This window comes from Motacilla alba, chromosome 1A (genome assembly GCF_015832195.1).
Source record: "Motacilla alba alba isolate MOTALB_02 chromosome 1A, Motacilla_alba_V1.0_pri, whole genome shotgun sequence".
In the NCBI taxonomy this organism is placed as follows: Eukaryota; Metazoa; Chordata; class Aves; order Passeriformes; family Motacillidae; genus Motacilla; species Motacilla alba.
Window position 1 is genome coordinate 25,696,781 of NC_052031.1, and position 14,139 is coordinate 25,710,919.

At 37.3% G+C, this 14,139-nt stretch overlaps 1 protein-coding gene across 1 annotated transcript; it reads right to left on the reverse strand.

Moving 5' to 3' along the window:
• Positions 1 to 12,145: 12,145 nt before the first annotated feature.
• LOC119708255 (fork head domain-containing protein FD5-like) lies at positions 12,146 to 13,811 on the reverse strand. Its single transcript, XM_038154410.1, has one exon. The coding sequence runs from the start codon at positions 13,691 to 13,693 to the stop codon at positions 12,866 to 12,868; it is 828 nt and encodes a 275-aa protein (XP_038010338.1). The 5' UTR covers positions 13,694 to 13,811; the 3' UTR covers positions 12,146 to 12,865.
• Between the last annotated feature and the right edge of the window lie 328 nt (positions 13,812 to 14,139).

The window sequence follows — 14,139 nt, forward strand, 5'->3', positions numbered from 1 at the left end:
AGCTTCTTTGTATGCTCTTGTTTTGTTTGTTTGTTTGTTTAAACTGTATTCTCAGGACATAGAGCCATTGGGTGCAACATTTCTTTAACATCGTGCGAGAGATCTTCTGATTCTGAAATGTTCTGCTTCTGAAATGTTACAAATCTAGAGAATAAATCTCAAGGTAAATTTTTACTTCTGGAATTGGAAGAGTCTTGATGAATTAGGTCTGTGCCACCTTATTGGGTGTTTAATCTAGAAGCCTTGGAAATAACGTGGTGTAACTTGGGCAGTTTCTCTCCATTCTGTTCACTAGAGTAAACAGTGTCTGAGTAAAGTCTGTCAGAGAAAATAGGAGTAAGCACAACGCTTGCTGGAAGGGTGACCTATTATTTTATGATGCATCTGCAAAAAGAGTAGCAAAATCTGCTACCAAGTGCAGCCATTTACTTTTTTGGCCCAGCTTTCCTCCTTCCTTTGTGGCAATTAGCATATGAGGAGCAGTATCAGTCTCCTTCTTCAGTTAGAACATGCAGAAAATCCTGTGGACAGCTGGCTAAAGGACCAGAGGGCCCTGAATAGTGTTCATTGCAGTCTCTATTCTTGGACCTTTAGAGTTGAAACGTAAAGTCTGAGTTCCTACTGCTGGAAGTATATTTCAAGTGTTACTCCCTGTGTGCAAATATGTATAATGTTAAGTGTAATTCAAACTTGCCTTTACTGGAGTTTTTTAGGCTTTTTTTCTTCTTTTTTTTTTTCCTTGTTGTAATATTTTTCTACTTCTTTAATATTTTTCTACTTCAAAGGTGTACTTTGTGGCTATGCTCTAAATTTATGCTCTGAATTTAAGAAAGCACACTGCAATGCTGGAGCTAACAGTACAAAGTACTACTTGAGCATTTGAGCAATGCTCTCAGGCATTTGGTGTGATTCTTGGATGCCCTGCACAGGGGCAGGAGTTGGACTCAATCCTGATGTATCCCTTCCAACTCAGCAAGTTCTATGATTCTATGAGAATAAAACTTCTGTGAGTTCAGTGATAAATTTCCTCTGCATGGGAAATTCAAATCCCATTGAAGGCAATGGCAGAAATTCTAGTGTTTCCAAGAGTTCAAGAAATTCCTGCTATACTTTGCTTATACAAAATTGTTCAGAGGGAGTGACAAACATTGCAGAGTTTTAGAGCTGTTCTTGGAAATAAATTGTTCAGAAACCCACAGGTATTTTATGTGATCCTCTGTATTATTTCAACTAATGAATCAGCTTTGGGACTGCAGAAAAAGCCTTTATGTGCTTGATCCTAAGGTTAAAGTCAATATATTGTAGAATAAAGGCCATATACTATCTAATCCATATAAACATCTAGTTTATGAACAAAGCCACTTTTTCATAGAAATGGAAAAATGCATAAGTTTCATATCGGAAAAAAATCAAACATTGCAAGCGAAAAGAGAAAGAACCAAAACCATGTATTGCCTCCCAAGTGGAAGACTAGGACCTGTCTCATTCTGGAATTTAGTGGTGACCCATCTTGCATATCTGAACATCTGCACACTACTTAGAGCTGGCATTAGCTGAGTCACTTGCTACTTTCAGTTGTAACTCCCTTCCCAGAGAAGATATATTAGAAAAATCAATACAGAAATCAATACATTTTACCCAAGTTATCAGATCTGCTCCGGATGCTTAAGTTGCTAAATAGTATTTGATTCAAATAAAACGGATCTCACATCCTTTCTATTAAATTGAGAGCTGGCATATATTTCTCTTCCCTCCCTTCGCCATTCCCAGTTGAGAAGCATTTGCACTCTGGCACCAATTTATGTGGAATTTCAATGTGGTTTTGAAATGAAATTGATTAACATTTTCTTTCCTGAATAACTGTCTTAACATCATCCCAAAAGTTATGGGAAATTAGATCGTATTAAAAAAATTCTTTTAGTTTATTTCCCAAATTAAGTAATAATGCAGCATAATGAGGGGTTGCGCAAGGGATCTCCAGGAGTACTTGGAAGAAGCAACAGTCAGTGAAGTAGAAAAATGAGGGAACAAAGACTGGATTTCACAGCAAACTGTTTCCATTGGATTTCATCTCCAGATATTACACTGATAGTTTATGTGCATACAAATTATGTTCCATGGGAACACTGTGGGGTAAATTAACTGTGCATTGCACATGGATTTAAGCATGCAAATGATGAAAATAGGAGATAAGTATGAAGAAATTGTGTCCCTAAACCACCATGTACTTAACTCACTGACAAACAGGAGCATCAGGAAAGAATTTTAGGACATACTACATTTTGCAATAAGACACATAGCTTTTGCTAAAGGTGCTGGTGATGCTCTTATTTTTGGTTCTGTTCTTATTCTTCAATTCTCTTACAACAGCATTAACCTTAAGTGTAAGGCTGATAAGCAAACAAATTCTTATGGTAGATACATGAAAAAAGCTAAATCCAGTGACTGCATGGTTTCAGGGGTGGTAATGGGACAAAGTGCCTCAATTGTAGGTTACAATCCCACCCTGGCTCCCTATCAGTGAACTTCCAGTGGAATGGGAATTGCAGTTATTTCCAAAGCTTCATAACCATGTCACCAAAGAAACCCACCACTACAATTTGCAATGAAGACAACCCTTATAGACAGTTCTAAGCAAGTGACCCATGTTTGGAGGAATGGAAGCACTGATGCTATGAAAATCTGGGGAAAGGATGAGGTTATTATACTACATATGCAGTTCCCCTATGCAGTATGAATTGCATCTGTTTACACAGACTTGCAAGAGAGCTGGAGAAGAACTATTTACAGGGGCGTGTAATGACAGGCCAAGGTGTTTCAGCTTTAAACTGAAGGAGGGTAGGTTTAGATTTGATATTAGGAATAAATTCTTTACCATGAGGATGGTGAGACACTGGAACAGGCTTCCCAGAGAAGTTGTGAATTCTCCATCCCTAAAAGCATTCAAGACCAGGTTGGACAGGGCTTTGAGCAAGCTGGTCTACTGTAAGGTATACCCTCCCGTGACATGAATGTTGGAACTAAATGATCTTGAAGATTCCTTCCAAATGAAATAGTTCTATGATTCTGTAAGGTACTCGCAGAGTAACCTCTGAGTTAGACTGTTGTTGGCACAGACTGCCAGCACAGCCCAGTATCTTGGTTCAGACCCAGTCAATGCACAAAAGGGTTTCATCTTCCATCTCAGTCTCTTGTGTCAGTCTTGTGTCACTTGTCTCTATGAAGACTGATATAAGGCACAACTTGGGATAGCAGTATGCCACTAATTCACAAGACCCATCCAGAAGTTCAGAAAGATTGACCCAGCATCCCTGCTTCACACCCATTACCAGCCAACCTTCTGCCTCTGAAAATATCTCATTTTGAGCTGAGTATCGCTGCTGAGAGGACTGAAAAGCATGATTGTACATGCTTTAATTAAAGGTCACAAGTCTGACAGTCTGTGACGTTATCTAATATATAGCTTTTCCTTTAGAGTGGCAGATCACCATTTTGTGAGGCGGTACATTTCTGAGTTCTGAGCACTGCTTGCAGTTCTCTCTCTCACACCATTGACATGACGGATCCAAAGCAGTGATGAAACTGTGTGAGAATGGGGTGGCTCAGGTCCTGCTTGTGCCAGGTCACTGCCACTCTTCTTTTTTTACATTTTCTCCTGACTGAACCAGGTTTTTGAGAAGCAGGTAGAGTCTGTGATAAGCCAGCGTGAGCAATCTCTCTGATTCAGGAACGGAGAGACTTTATGCCAGAGCCTATCCCTCTCCACCCCATTGCCTGTCTTCTCCCCATTGAACAAGTGGCCCTGTCCTTTCCACAAACTCAGTGTGGTGACTCCATCTGTATAAAACCTTGTTTTTCAGAAGTCCTGTTGGTTCCCACAATTCCCCTTACACTGGTGTGCAAACTGCAAAATATTAAAAAACAGCTAATAGTAGAAGCTTGTGGAGCCTTCCAAATCCAAGTCCAAAGTAAAGACAATCCTCAAAGATAGCAATTCAGAGGACACAGAAGAACAGGGAAGGGCTCTTCCCCTTCTCAGGGCTTCTTTGTGGGCAAGTAGCTGCCAGAGAATGACACAGGAAAATGCCACAAAAGGCCAGAAAGATTCTAAGTCAGATGATGAGATAAAATAGAGGAAAACTTTAGTGAGGAACATTTCCTTACATGCTGCTGTTGTCTTCTCCATCTCTTCACTTCAGCATCCCTGGAAAGTCACATTAACCTTGACCCTCACTGGCTCCCATTCTGCAAATTTGGGAGCATTTCTTTTGTTATCAGCCTTCAATAGTCATGCTGTTGTTACTTCTCTTTCCCTCGGAACATGTGTCCTTTTGACTCCTCCAATAAGTCAGTGTCATTTGATGCTAATAAAAGATTCTTACCTGATCTGAAATACCTGTAAGAGACTGGGATAATAAACTACTGTTAGATGATCTACACTGAACCAGGGCTAACACATTTTGAATTCCTCTTTTATTCAAAAATATGGTATTGGCACTTTTAGGAACATGGAGATGGTCTGTTTCACTTATCAAATGAAATATTTGTCAAAAAGGCAGGTATATTAGATGTGTTGGATAAATTTCTGCCACTTAGTTAAGAAAATAGGCAGTTTGACATAGCAGGTACAGAAAACCCTGTCTGTCTCTCTTGTAAACCACAGAACATAAAAATTCATAAAAGTATATTTGAGGCTGTTGTCTTCACTCATATAGGCAGAGAGGGCCCTGTTTTTCGTCCATACTGGCTTGCTCTCTTCAGTAAATCCTGGAAACCATTATTTCCCAATAGGTGTACATAGGTACTTTGCCTGGAATAGTCAATCACTAATGTGGAAAATTCTTAAGTATTTTGTTAAGATACTACAGAGAAGTTTACCATTCTGCAAACAAAAGGGTAGTTTTGTTTTCAGAGTAGTTGCTGTAATAGTTTTCTGGAAAAAAAGTTACTTTAAAAAATTCTGCTTTCCAGTAGAATTAAAATTTTGTTTCTTTTATTGATATTTGTCTCTTGTAGAGTACTGCTTAAATCACAGCATAAATTCACAGTAACATCCACTGGCCATGTTAGGCCATGTTTCTTCTTGGTCTTTCAAGTGACAGTGTTCTGTTGAAGTGCAGTTAAAAAAATTAGCCGTTCTAGCTGCTTTTCACATGCATACATCAAACTGCCATTCTAGGAAACAATTCACTGGTATGCTGGATGCTGGAAACTTGCCTCTGCTTTTGTTTGCTAATAGATTGCTTTATTAATTCCAAAGATTTAGGGAGCACCTTGGTTTTTCCCCAGCAGAGTTTAGTTCATTTGTTCTTGTTGTTTATGGATAGATGTCTTCTGGTCACTGAAACACAGGACTATGCTTTCACACTCATTCCCCATACTAATTATTTGAAATGTTTGATACCCCAAATGTACAAACTGTCATTGGTCTCTGTGGAGTTTGTCAGATTGCACACTCATGGTGGATTTTAAAAAAGCTTTTGGGCATGTTCTGAGTCTGTAAAACAATGTATTTATTCACTGTTCCACTTTGTGCCTGTTTTCTGCTGCCTTTCACAGCAGCAGTTATATTGGCACAAAAGGTATAGCTGACTTCCATAAGTTAAGAATCATGCTATTAGGGAAAAATATAAACCAAAATATAAATTTGACAAATGAAATTTCAGGTTGTGTTCTCAGAGTTATGAAGAAAGTGGTTTTTTTCTTGCCTTTTTCTATTTTTTTTTTTTTTTTTTAATTTTTCTGTTTAGATTGTTTTCTTAACAAGCTGCAGTGCTACTAACACTCAAACATTCAGAAGTCAGGTGCCTAGAGGACCAAAAGATTGTCCTGAATTTGATTATATTCTGAAACAAAGAGGAAAGAAAGTTGGGGAAAGAAGGAGTGAGAGTCTGTGTCTCTATGAGGAGAGGCAGAGGAAGATCTCTTATCTGGCCCCTGACATACCATGCATTTGGAGTGAATACAGAAGGATGTGCTGCAGCAGGGACTGCATTTTCAGATATCTCTCCTTGCAGGAAGCTGCCCTGTGCTACTGGACTGTGGGAACATAAAATATCCAGTTTAATTTTCACTGACTGTGAGTTCCAAACCTTTGCAGAGGGAACAGCTTCTGCAGGAATATCAGCGTGCCTGGGAAATATCCCATGACCTGTTGGGTGGTGCATCTTCATTAAACTGAGGTTTAAATCTTTTGGATATAATAGGAATGTAGTTAAATGCTTTAAAATTGCTGGGAAACAGATTTTGATTTTTAGTTTAAATATATACACATCAAAGAATAGCACTATTTTTCCATCTTACCTTAAGGTACAACAGGTTTACCAAAGTCTTAATGTCCCTATGCTTGTGATGCACAGTAGTCATCAAGCCAGCTGCTGAATTATTTCCTTATAAGATCATTTAACTTCAAAACTTCATATTATACACATCACGTGCTCTGGTGATATTCAGAAGGGAATTGTCACTTTCAGACAACTAATATCAGTCATTCTTCTATCTATATTTGGATTGCAGGCTCAGGAAAGTGTGATGGCAGTTATTAACTGCTCTCAAGAAATCCACTTGCAAGATGGATTTATTTCTTGATTAATGATGGAGATTATTCAAGTATTAATTCCAGTTTTTTATATCGCAAACTTGATATCATCCTTGTTCTCTCCACCCTTAAAATTACTATGATTACTCTAATTGTTAGAAAGCTATTATTTGATTCAGATTTGCAAAGTAATTATCAGCTAGTAGCACATCTGCCATTTCTCACTAAATTTTGGTATGTATTGTTGTATCTCAATTAACAAAAGATCTACTAACTGAAGCATTGCTGTATGAATTCTAGTAAGGCTTTCAAGCATGACATAAATTTTGTCCTGATTGATTCTGACTCTTACTGTGTGCTCTTTAATTTGTTGCTTTGTATTTCAGAATTGTCTGTGAACCTGGTGCTTGATGTTTAAACAATGATTTCTTCATCTGCAGCAATCAGATGTACATCTAGAGGTTTTAGCTGATGGAGTATCCTTTATGACATTATTTCTACTTCTGCTTCATGAGTTGTATTCTCATTACCTTTTTTCTTTGAATGTGTCATGGGCTACATGGATTAAACAGAATTACAGTTTTTAATCTCATCTTTGAATTACTGATGATGGAATAAGATGATGGAATAATCATCTGTACATATCTAGCTTTTCTATCATGAATATGAGGAGCAGCGAAGGCAGCCAACACACCAGCTATTAATACTGGAACATCATTGATGGGATTTTTACATCCATTGTACTTGCTGTATAGATTTTCAAGTTGTTGCAAAGTTATACCTTTTAAAGATGAGATTTTGAGCACTCATAAATATGCACAAGTGCTTGTGTGCAGACCCAAACATGCATACTTCAAATGTCTGAAAACATTTCTGTATTAGATAAACAATCTCAACAGCCTACTATTGAGCTGCTTAAAATGTTTCTTGTACTGAAATATACTTCGTTCAGTTCATGTGTAACATTTCTTAGTTAATGCTGTAAACTCTTCTGGATTACCAAATTCAGTTGACATATGTTTTCTGTAAAAATACTCTCATTACCTTTTTTAGAAACTATTATTGAGTCAAATTTACTATAGGTTGAGCTAAGAAATCTATCAGGCACACAGGAAAATTAGTGCAGTATGGTCTTATGATAGAAATAAGGTATGCAAGCCTCAGGTTTTTTTACTTCATGGTCAGTTTCTTAAAATGAAATTAGTTCTTTTTTTCCTGGCTTTTGATAGAATCAGTCTCAGCAGCTATAGCTTCTTTCTGTGTTGTTCTTTCAGGAGTTAAAGTCTTATTCCAGCATGTTGACATAAGTGTCATTTTGCCTGTGATGAACTGGGAATACTGGGGTCCAGGGTTCTTCTCTGACTATTAACTGAGCCATACATTAGAAAGTAGCACAGTAGAGCCACAGGAAAACTTGAAGTGGGAAATTCAGATTGGAATGGAAGACAACAAAGGAACACAGAAACAGAAAGACAGAGTAAATGCTGAAGGAGCATGAGGAGCATGAAAAGCTGACATAATTAGTGCTGATGACCAGATCCTCGGAACAGGTGAGACACAGAGGAGTCATTCAGGGTCATCATATCTAATGTCCCATTAAACATTGAGGACATTTTAGTCTGTGTAAATACAGACTAAAAAAAGTTTTAAAGGACTCAGGAGAGTCTGACCTCAAACTTTTTGTAGTCACATCATCTATACCAACATATTACAGGGGCAAGGTGGTCCATGGCGTCTATGGTGGCTTTTAACCATTTCAGCAGCCTCTCCAAGGACATTTCTCACATGATGGGATGTGCCTGGTTGGGAGTCAGTATTGGCAAAAAGGTTCAAAACTTGGTCTATGGTACAAAAATTGTGTAGTTTTACTCATGTCTGTATGGTCCATTTGTCACGAAACTGTCCTTTACACAGAAAGTGTTAAATTTGTAGGTGATTATTGTTCTTTTGTGTAATATAAATAAGGAACACTTTTAAACTTTTTTTTCATATTTTTAACCTACACAAATCAGATTATACCAACCTGGGAAGATCCTAATTAAAATTACACTTCCAAAAAATTAAAAGAATTAGCTACAGGAGGCCACACTTAAATCAATCAACCATATCTGTGTCCTTTATTGATCCCAAATAGTTTCGGTGTGATGTGATTGGGACATTTTAACTTTCATAATCTCGTTTCTGATTACACCATCTCTCAAAGAAGCTTTGAGTATTTCCCTTTTTTTTTCTATTTTTCCCTCATGGTGTCACTACAGGCCAAACCTGACAAATTCTTTATGTATCCATGTACATGAGCCTCAGCACACTGGATGAGGCATTTCTGTTCCATTGCCTCCAAAGGTCAGCTTCTAGAGCCTGTTCAGGGGGCACAAGACACAGGTAGCTGTTGGATGAGCGTAAGTCAGCTTGCATAAGTCAGTGGCTAGAGGGCTTGTAGGCCTCCCTTTCTACAAAGCTTTCATTTGTGCCCCTGGACAGTGGCTATTTTCAATAGCAAAGAGGACAAGTCTCAGAGTCAGAAGTCTTGCTGGGCAGCAAATGTAGCAGAAATTTAACTGTATGCTAACATTCTGTGCTTATCAGGCAGCGCTATCTTAAAACTTAAGCTTTAGAATAAATATTTGTATAATCTGGTGAAGGTCAACTGCAAAGTTAGTGTTATTATCTGGCTTAAAATTGTTACCTGTGTGTTGTTACCTGAATTGAATGTTCTCATGTTCAGGCCCAGTTCTCTTAGGGCTCCTCATTAAGACATAGTTTATTTAAAGTGTTAGCAAATGTTCAAAATTTTATTTAGTGCAAAAAGAAGATTAAAGCAATTGACAGTTTTTATTTGCGAGAGCATATTTGACCTCCATCCCAGCTATTTATGTCATACACTGGCATTGCATCTGTGGACTCCTAAAGTAGATCTGCTGTAAAAAAGATGACCTCTGTCTTATTTATGGATATAACAGAGGATTATAGTCAAAATGCTGAAATTCTGTCTTCCTGACATTTTTATCAACCCCAGTATAATATTTCAGCTGGAAAATGCTGAAGTTGTCAACATGCAGTTTTCAGATATTGTGTTCTTGTTGGATTTGCTGTAATTCAGCATCTGTAACTGTTGGTTTTGCTTCTTAGGGAATCTCTTACACCATAAGTACTGCCTCATAAATTCCTGTGCAAGCATGTAATTAATCTGTTTAATTTTCAAGAACATTTCTGTCCTCTCATTAAATGGTAATTTCCTGTATCAGAAATCCAGTGTCCTTTCTAATTGGAGGATTATATCTCAAGATCAGAAAATTATTTATTTTTCTATGCTAAGTATATTTGGGGGTTTAGAATTCAGGTAACATGTACAACTTGATTTTTTTTTCTTATTTCTTTGAAAATTTTACTTCAAATTGTTTTCAAATTATTACTTTGACATTTTCATCACAAAATTACATACTAACCCTACTCCTTCAGCTGAAATGAAAAAAAAAACCAAAAAAACAACAAAAAAACCCCATTATTAAGATTGCAATGTGAAGCTTTCAGACACTAGGGTAAGGGGAAAATGGCATCTTGACTAAATAGTGTATTCATAACTTTGCCCTTACTTCAGTTGAAGGCATTAAAATATTGCCTGTAGTTGTATGAAAAAATCTGGTGTTTTGCCATATTTCATATTTCAAAGGTCCAAGGTGGACCTGTTTTCTATAATAATTAAAATAATGCAATGAGGAAATTACGGGTTATTGTTTGTAAAATAACTTTAAATTCTATTGGTGTTAACAGGAGGAAAGTGTTTTCTATTTTATAGCAATTGCAGCTTGCCTTGGAGATATGGATTTGCCTCTTTCATCTGCTGCAGGATAACCTGTCGAAATGGGACTTATCAAGATGGTCACTTGTTTCCATGTTGCTTTGTGTCATGGGAGGATTCTGAACAGAGTGGAAAGCCAGGGCAATGGGAGCTCAGCTGCTGGGCTTTGAGAACAAAAGTGCTACACAGTAGTGTCACAAGCTGATGTCCAAAGTGAATGTGTACAGTTGACCCCTGACTTTTAGTGCTGTGCTTCAAGATGTTCCTCATCTCTCAGGTTATTTTGGAAATAAATTATATTATGGCTTCAAAGGATAATAATATAATAGTGATTGGGTAATTTTGTCTTCAGAGCAGTGTTCGAACGATGCACAGTTAGAAAGCAATGGATACCCACTGACTGATGAGGATAAAATAAATAGTTGCTTATTACTTGAAAAGAATCCTCCTCCTATATGGCATGAATTTGCTGTACAAACAAACACAAAGCTAAAACACATTGAATAAAACAAAAAACGTAAGAAAGCATATGGACAGCTACATAATCATAGTGGAAATATCTAAGATGGGAGTTCTCTTGCTGTGGTATGTGTATCACTACTGGTATGAAAACTATTTCAAAGTGGTCTTCAAATAAAATCTGAGCATCTGAGCAGAAGAATGTCTCCTTCATGTGATTTACTACTATTGCATTCCCACAGGAAACTGGAGCAAAGATCTGGAAGCTTACATAAGGACTGGTACATGCCACATTTCTACCATCATCACTAATCTGGTAAAATACAATTCTTTTTCCCAAGCAAACTAAAATGGTTACTTCCGGCATAAAGGAAAGCCTGGAAAGTGATAGGTCACAGTAGCTCACGCAGTGTGTCATGTTGTACACTACAGCACCCTTCTCCAGCTCTTACTTAGCAGGGAAGATGAAGTTAAATGACATTGTGTCATTCTGGGAATATCCGCAGGTGTACTTCACAAGCTTTTGCCAAGGAAGCCCAGTGAGAACAAACAGGAGTATCTTGTTCTCTTGTGTAATTTTAAAGTAATTTGCTGACAGCTAAAGAATTACAAATATTACAGTGTATCCAGTACATAAACTATAGCAGGCAGAGACTTTTCCCACCTACCACTCATCAAGCCTGACCTGACTCTTAGACTTAGCTTTCCTTCTCATCTGATTATAATTGCCTGGCATTCACAATTTATGTTCCTTGGGCTTCCCACAACTCCTTGATCAACATGTCTGAGCTCTTTGTTTCCTCTAGCCAGTCTCCCCATTCTACCTCCATCCCACCTCCCCCACCTTTGTCCAGTTCTCAGGTTTTGTCCACATGCAAGGGCATTTCATGACTGAGGCACTGCAGTGCCTTCATCTGCATTTTCTGTGAGCAAGTGTGTCAAAGGAAGTTCTAGTTTTATAATTTAGCCCAGCTGGGTTTTTCCACAATAATGCTTGTTACATTTCCATGTGTGAAACTTGATAAGTTTCTGCTACCATGAGGTTGCTGGATAGATACATAAATTTTAAAGATGTATTTAAGTGAGCACTTGATAACATCATACACTCTATAGTTATGTACATAAGTGTGACTATGTAAACTAAAAATATAGATATAAGCCTAAGCAATAGGTGAAAATATCTAAAAAATGAAAATTTCTTAAATGAATTATACTCAGTTAATGGGTAAACTCATGATTAGCCATGTTGCCTTTAAGTAATCATTTAAGTAGGTTAATTAATATGTGGCCATGCATTTAAAAAGCAGATTTGAACATAAAAACATATTTTAGAAAATATTGCAGTCGTATTTCACTTGGAATATTTATTAATCTGCACAATTATTCAAACAAGAACAAGTATACAACTTAGAAGTTAAAGATATATAACTGTACAGAGATTTTTTTGATCAATACAATGCATCAGAATTAATAGTGTTGATTGAGTACTAACCAATGTATAATATTAAATGGGTAGAAGAATAATTCAGTATTGCCAGCAGTATGGGAGGTGACAAGTACAATTTCAAAGACATTCTCAAATGACAAAGGAACAATTTATTAATCCTTTCTATTCAATATAATGTAAAGTAAATATATGGTTGCACATATTTGAATATGTAGTTATAAATACACATATATGTGTATTAATTTGAATCCAATAGAGCAGTAGTATACAGTAATATGATTAATACAAAACAATTTAAAAATCATCTCATTGGGCAGTCAGCGTGAATAGATTTTCTTCTATACTGAAGTAATCTATGCCTGGCCATTGACTAGCAGAAATATTAAAAATTCATTGTTGTGGTTTCAAAGCCAATACACTTAGGTAATAATCATGGATAATCAGTGACCTATATAAGTAAGCAAGCTTTTTTAATATGTCTTTAAACATATACAAAAGTTAATAATTGTACAACATGTATATTATATCTTGACAGAGTCCCAAGCTGCCTGTGATGTTATTCAAGCCCTTCAAATGCTTTCTAGTACTTACAGATGTGTCTGAATGCTTCACTTTGGTGCTGTTATTGAGAAAAGAATAAAAGGGAGTTAGGTAAACCTGGCTGAATATTTAGGAAAATATTCTGCTGCATAACTGAAGTGGCAGGAGATCCATAATACCAGTCCCCAGAAGTGCTGTGGGGTTTATCAGTCTGTAATTGAGGTGAAAACTTCCCCATGATTAAGTGACTGTTTACATTCCACTTTTGGTATTCATGCACAAACTTTCGGTATTCATGCACAAACTGCAGTCTGTCAGCGTACAGAAGTTTCCACAGCGGATCCAGAAAATAATGTGTTTCGTAAAGCAAATTTGGTGCTGGGCAGGAAGGATAGTGTCCCCATGGTGTGAAATAATTCACAGCAAGGCAGTGCTCTACCTCCTTTTGGTGCCCTCGCTTTCGTGACCTTCGATGTTGCCTGAAGTCCCCGTGAACAAAGTCATTTAAGTTTGATGGGTGAATACTCCAGTAGTTTCCTTTGCCATCCTCACATCTTCCCACCTTGATGAAGCAATCATTTAGTGAAAGGTTGTGCCTTACACTGTTCCTCCAACCTCGACCTTTGTTCCTGTAAAAAGGAAAATTATCTTCAATATATTTGTAGATAGAAGCTAAATTCAGTTTATTTGTGGGAGAAGAAAGTATCGCCTTTGCAATCAAAGCTATGTATGACAGAGGTGGTTTATCCAGAAATCTTCCTTCATCCACAGTCACAGGAAGACCCTTTCTGGCATGTATGTGAGAGCTGGGAATTTGGGGTAGAATCCCTTGAGCCAGTTTTCCTTCTTCTTCTCCTACTGTACAGATGTCTAGACTTCCTTCATTGTTTCCAGAAGAGTCTTTACTCATTATAGCGGCCTGAAACCCAGCATTTATTTTAAGCGTTCTGATATTTCACTGCAAGCAGCCAGTTGAATAATTGGTCCGCTGAATATAACCAGCAGGAGAAAAGAAAGTAGGACTTCAAATGTGCTGCTCTCACGTACCCAGATTTCTATTTTATACTCTGCTAAGTCAACATCCTTAACAACGAAAACCGAACTGCCAATGTTTACAAAAGTCAAGGTGCAAGTCCTAGCTGAATGAAAAAAAAAAACCAAAATAATTATACTCTGTTAAGTACGAAGATAAACAGACCATGACGTTAGCCTCTCACTTCATTATAATCTGGGAAAACACCCTTCAGTGTTCCCCATTGAAACATAATGATTGATGAGAAATTTATGGTGCCTAGATAGAGTTGCGAAAGCATCAGACTTTCCAGTGATATGCAGAACAAACTGAAACCAACATGT

What these genes read in the sequence shown, in the direction of transcription:
- LOC119708255 (XM_038154410.1), bottom strand. Translation starts at nt 13,693, where the DNA reads ATGAGTAAAGACTCTTCTGGAAACAATGAAGGAAGTCTAGACATCTGT.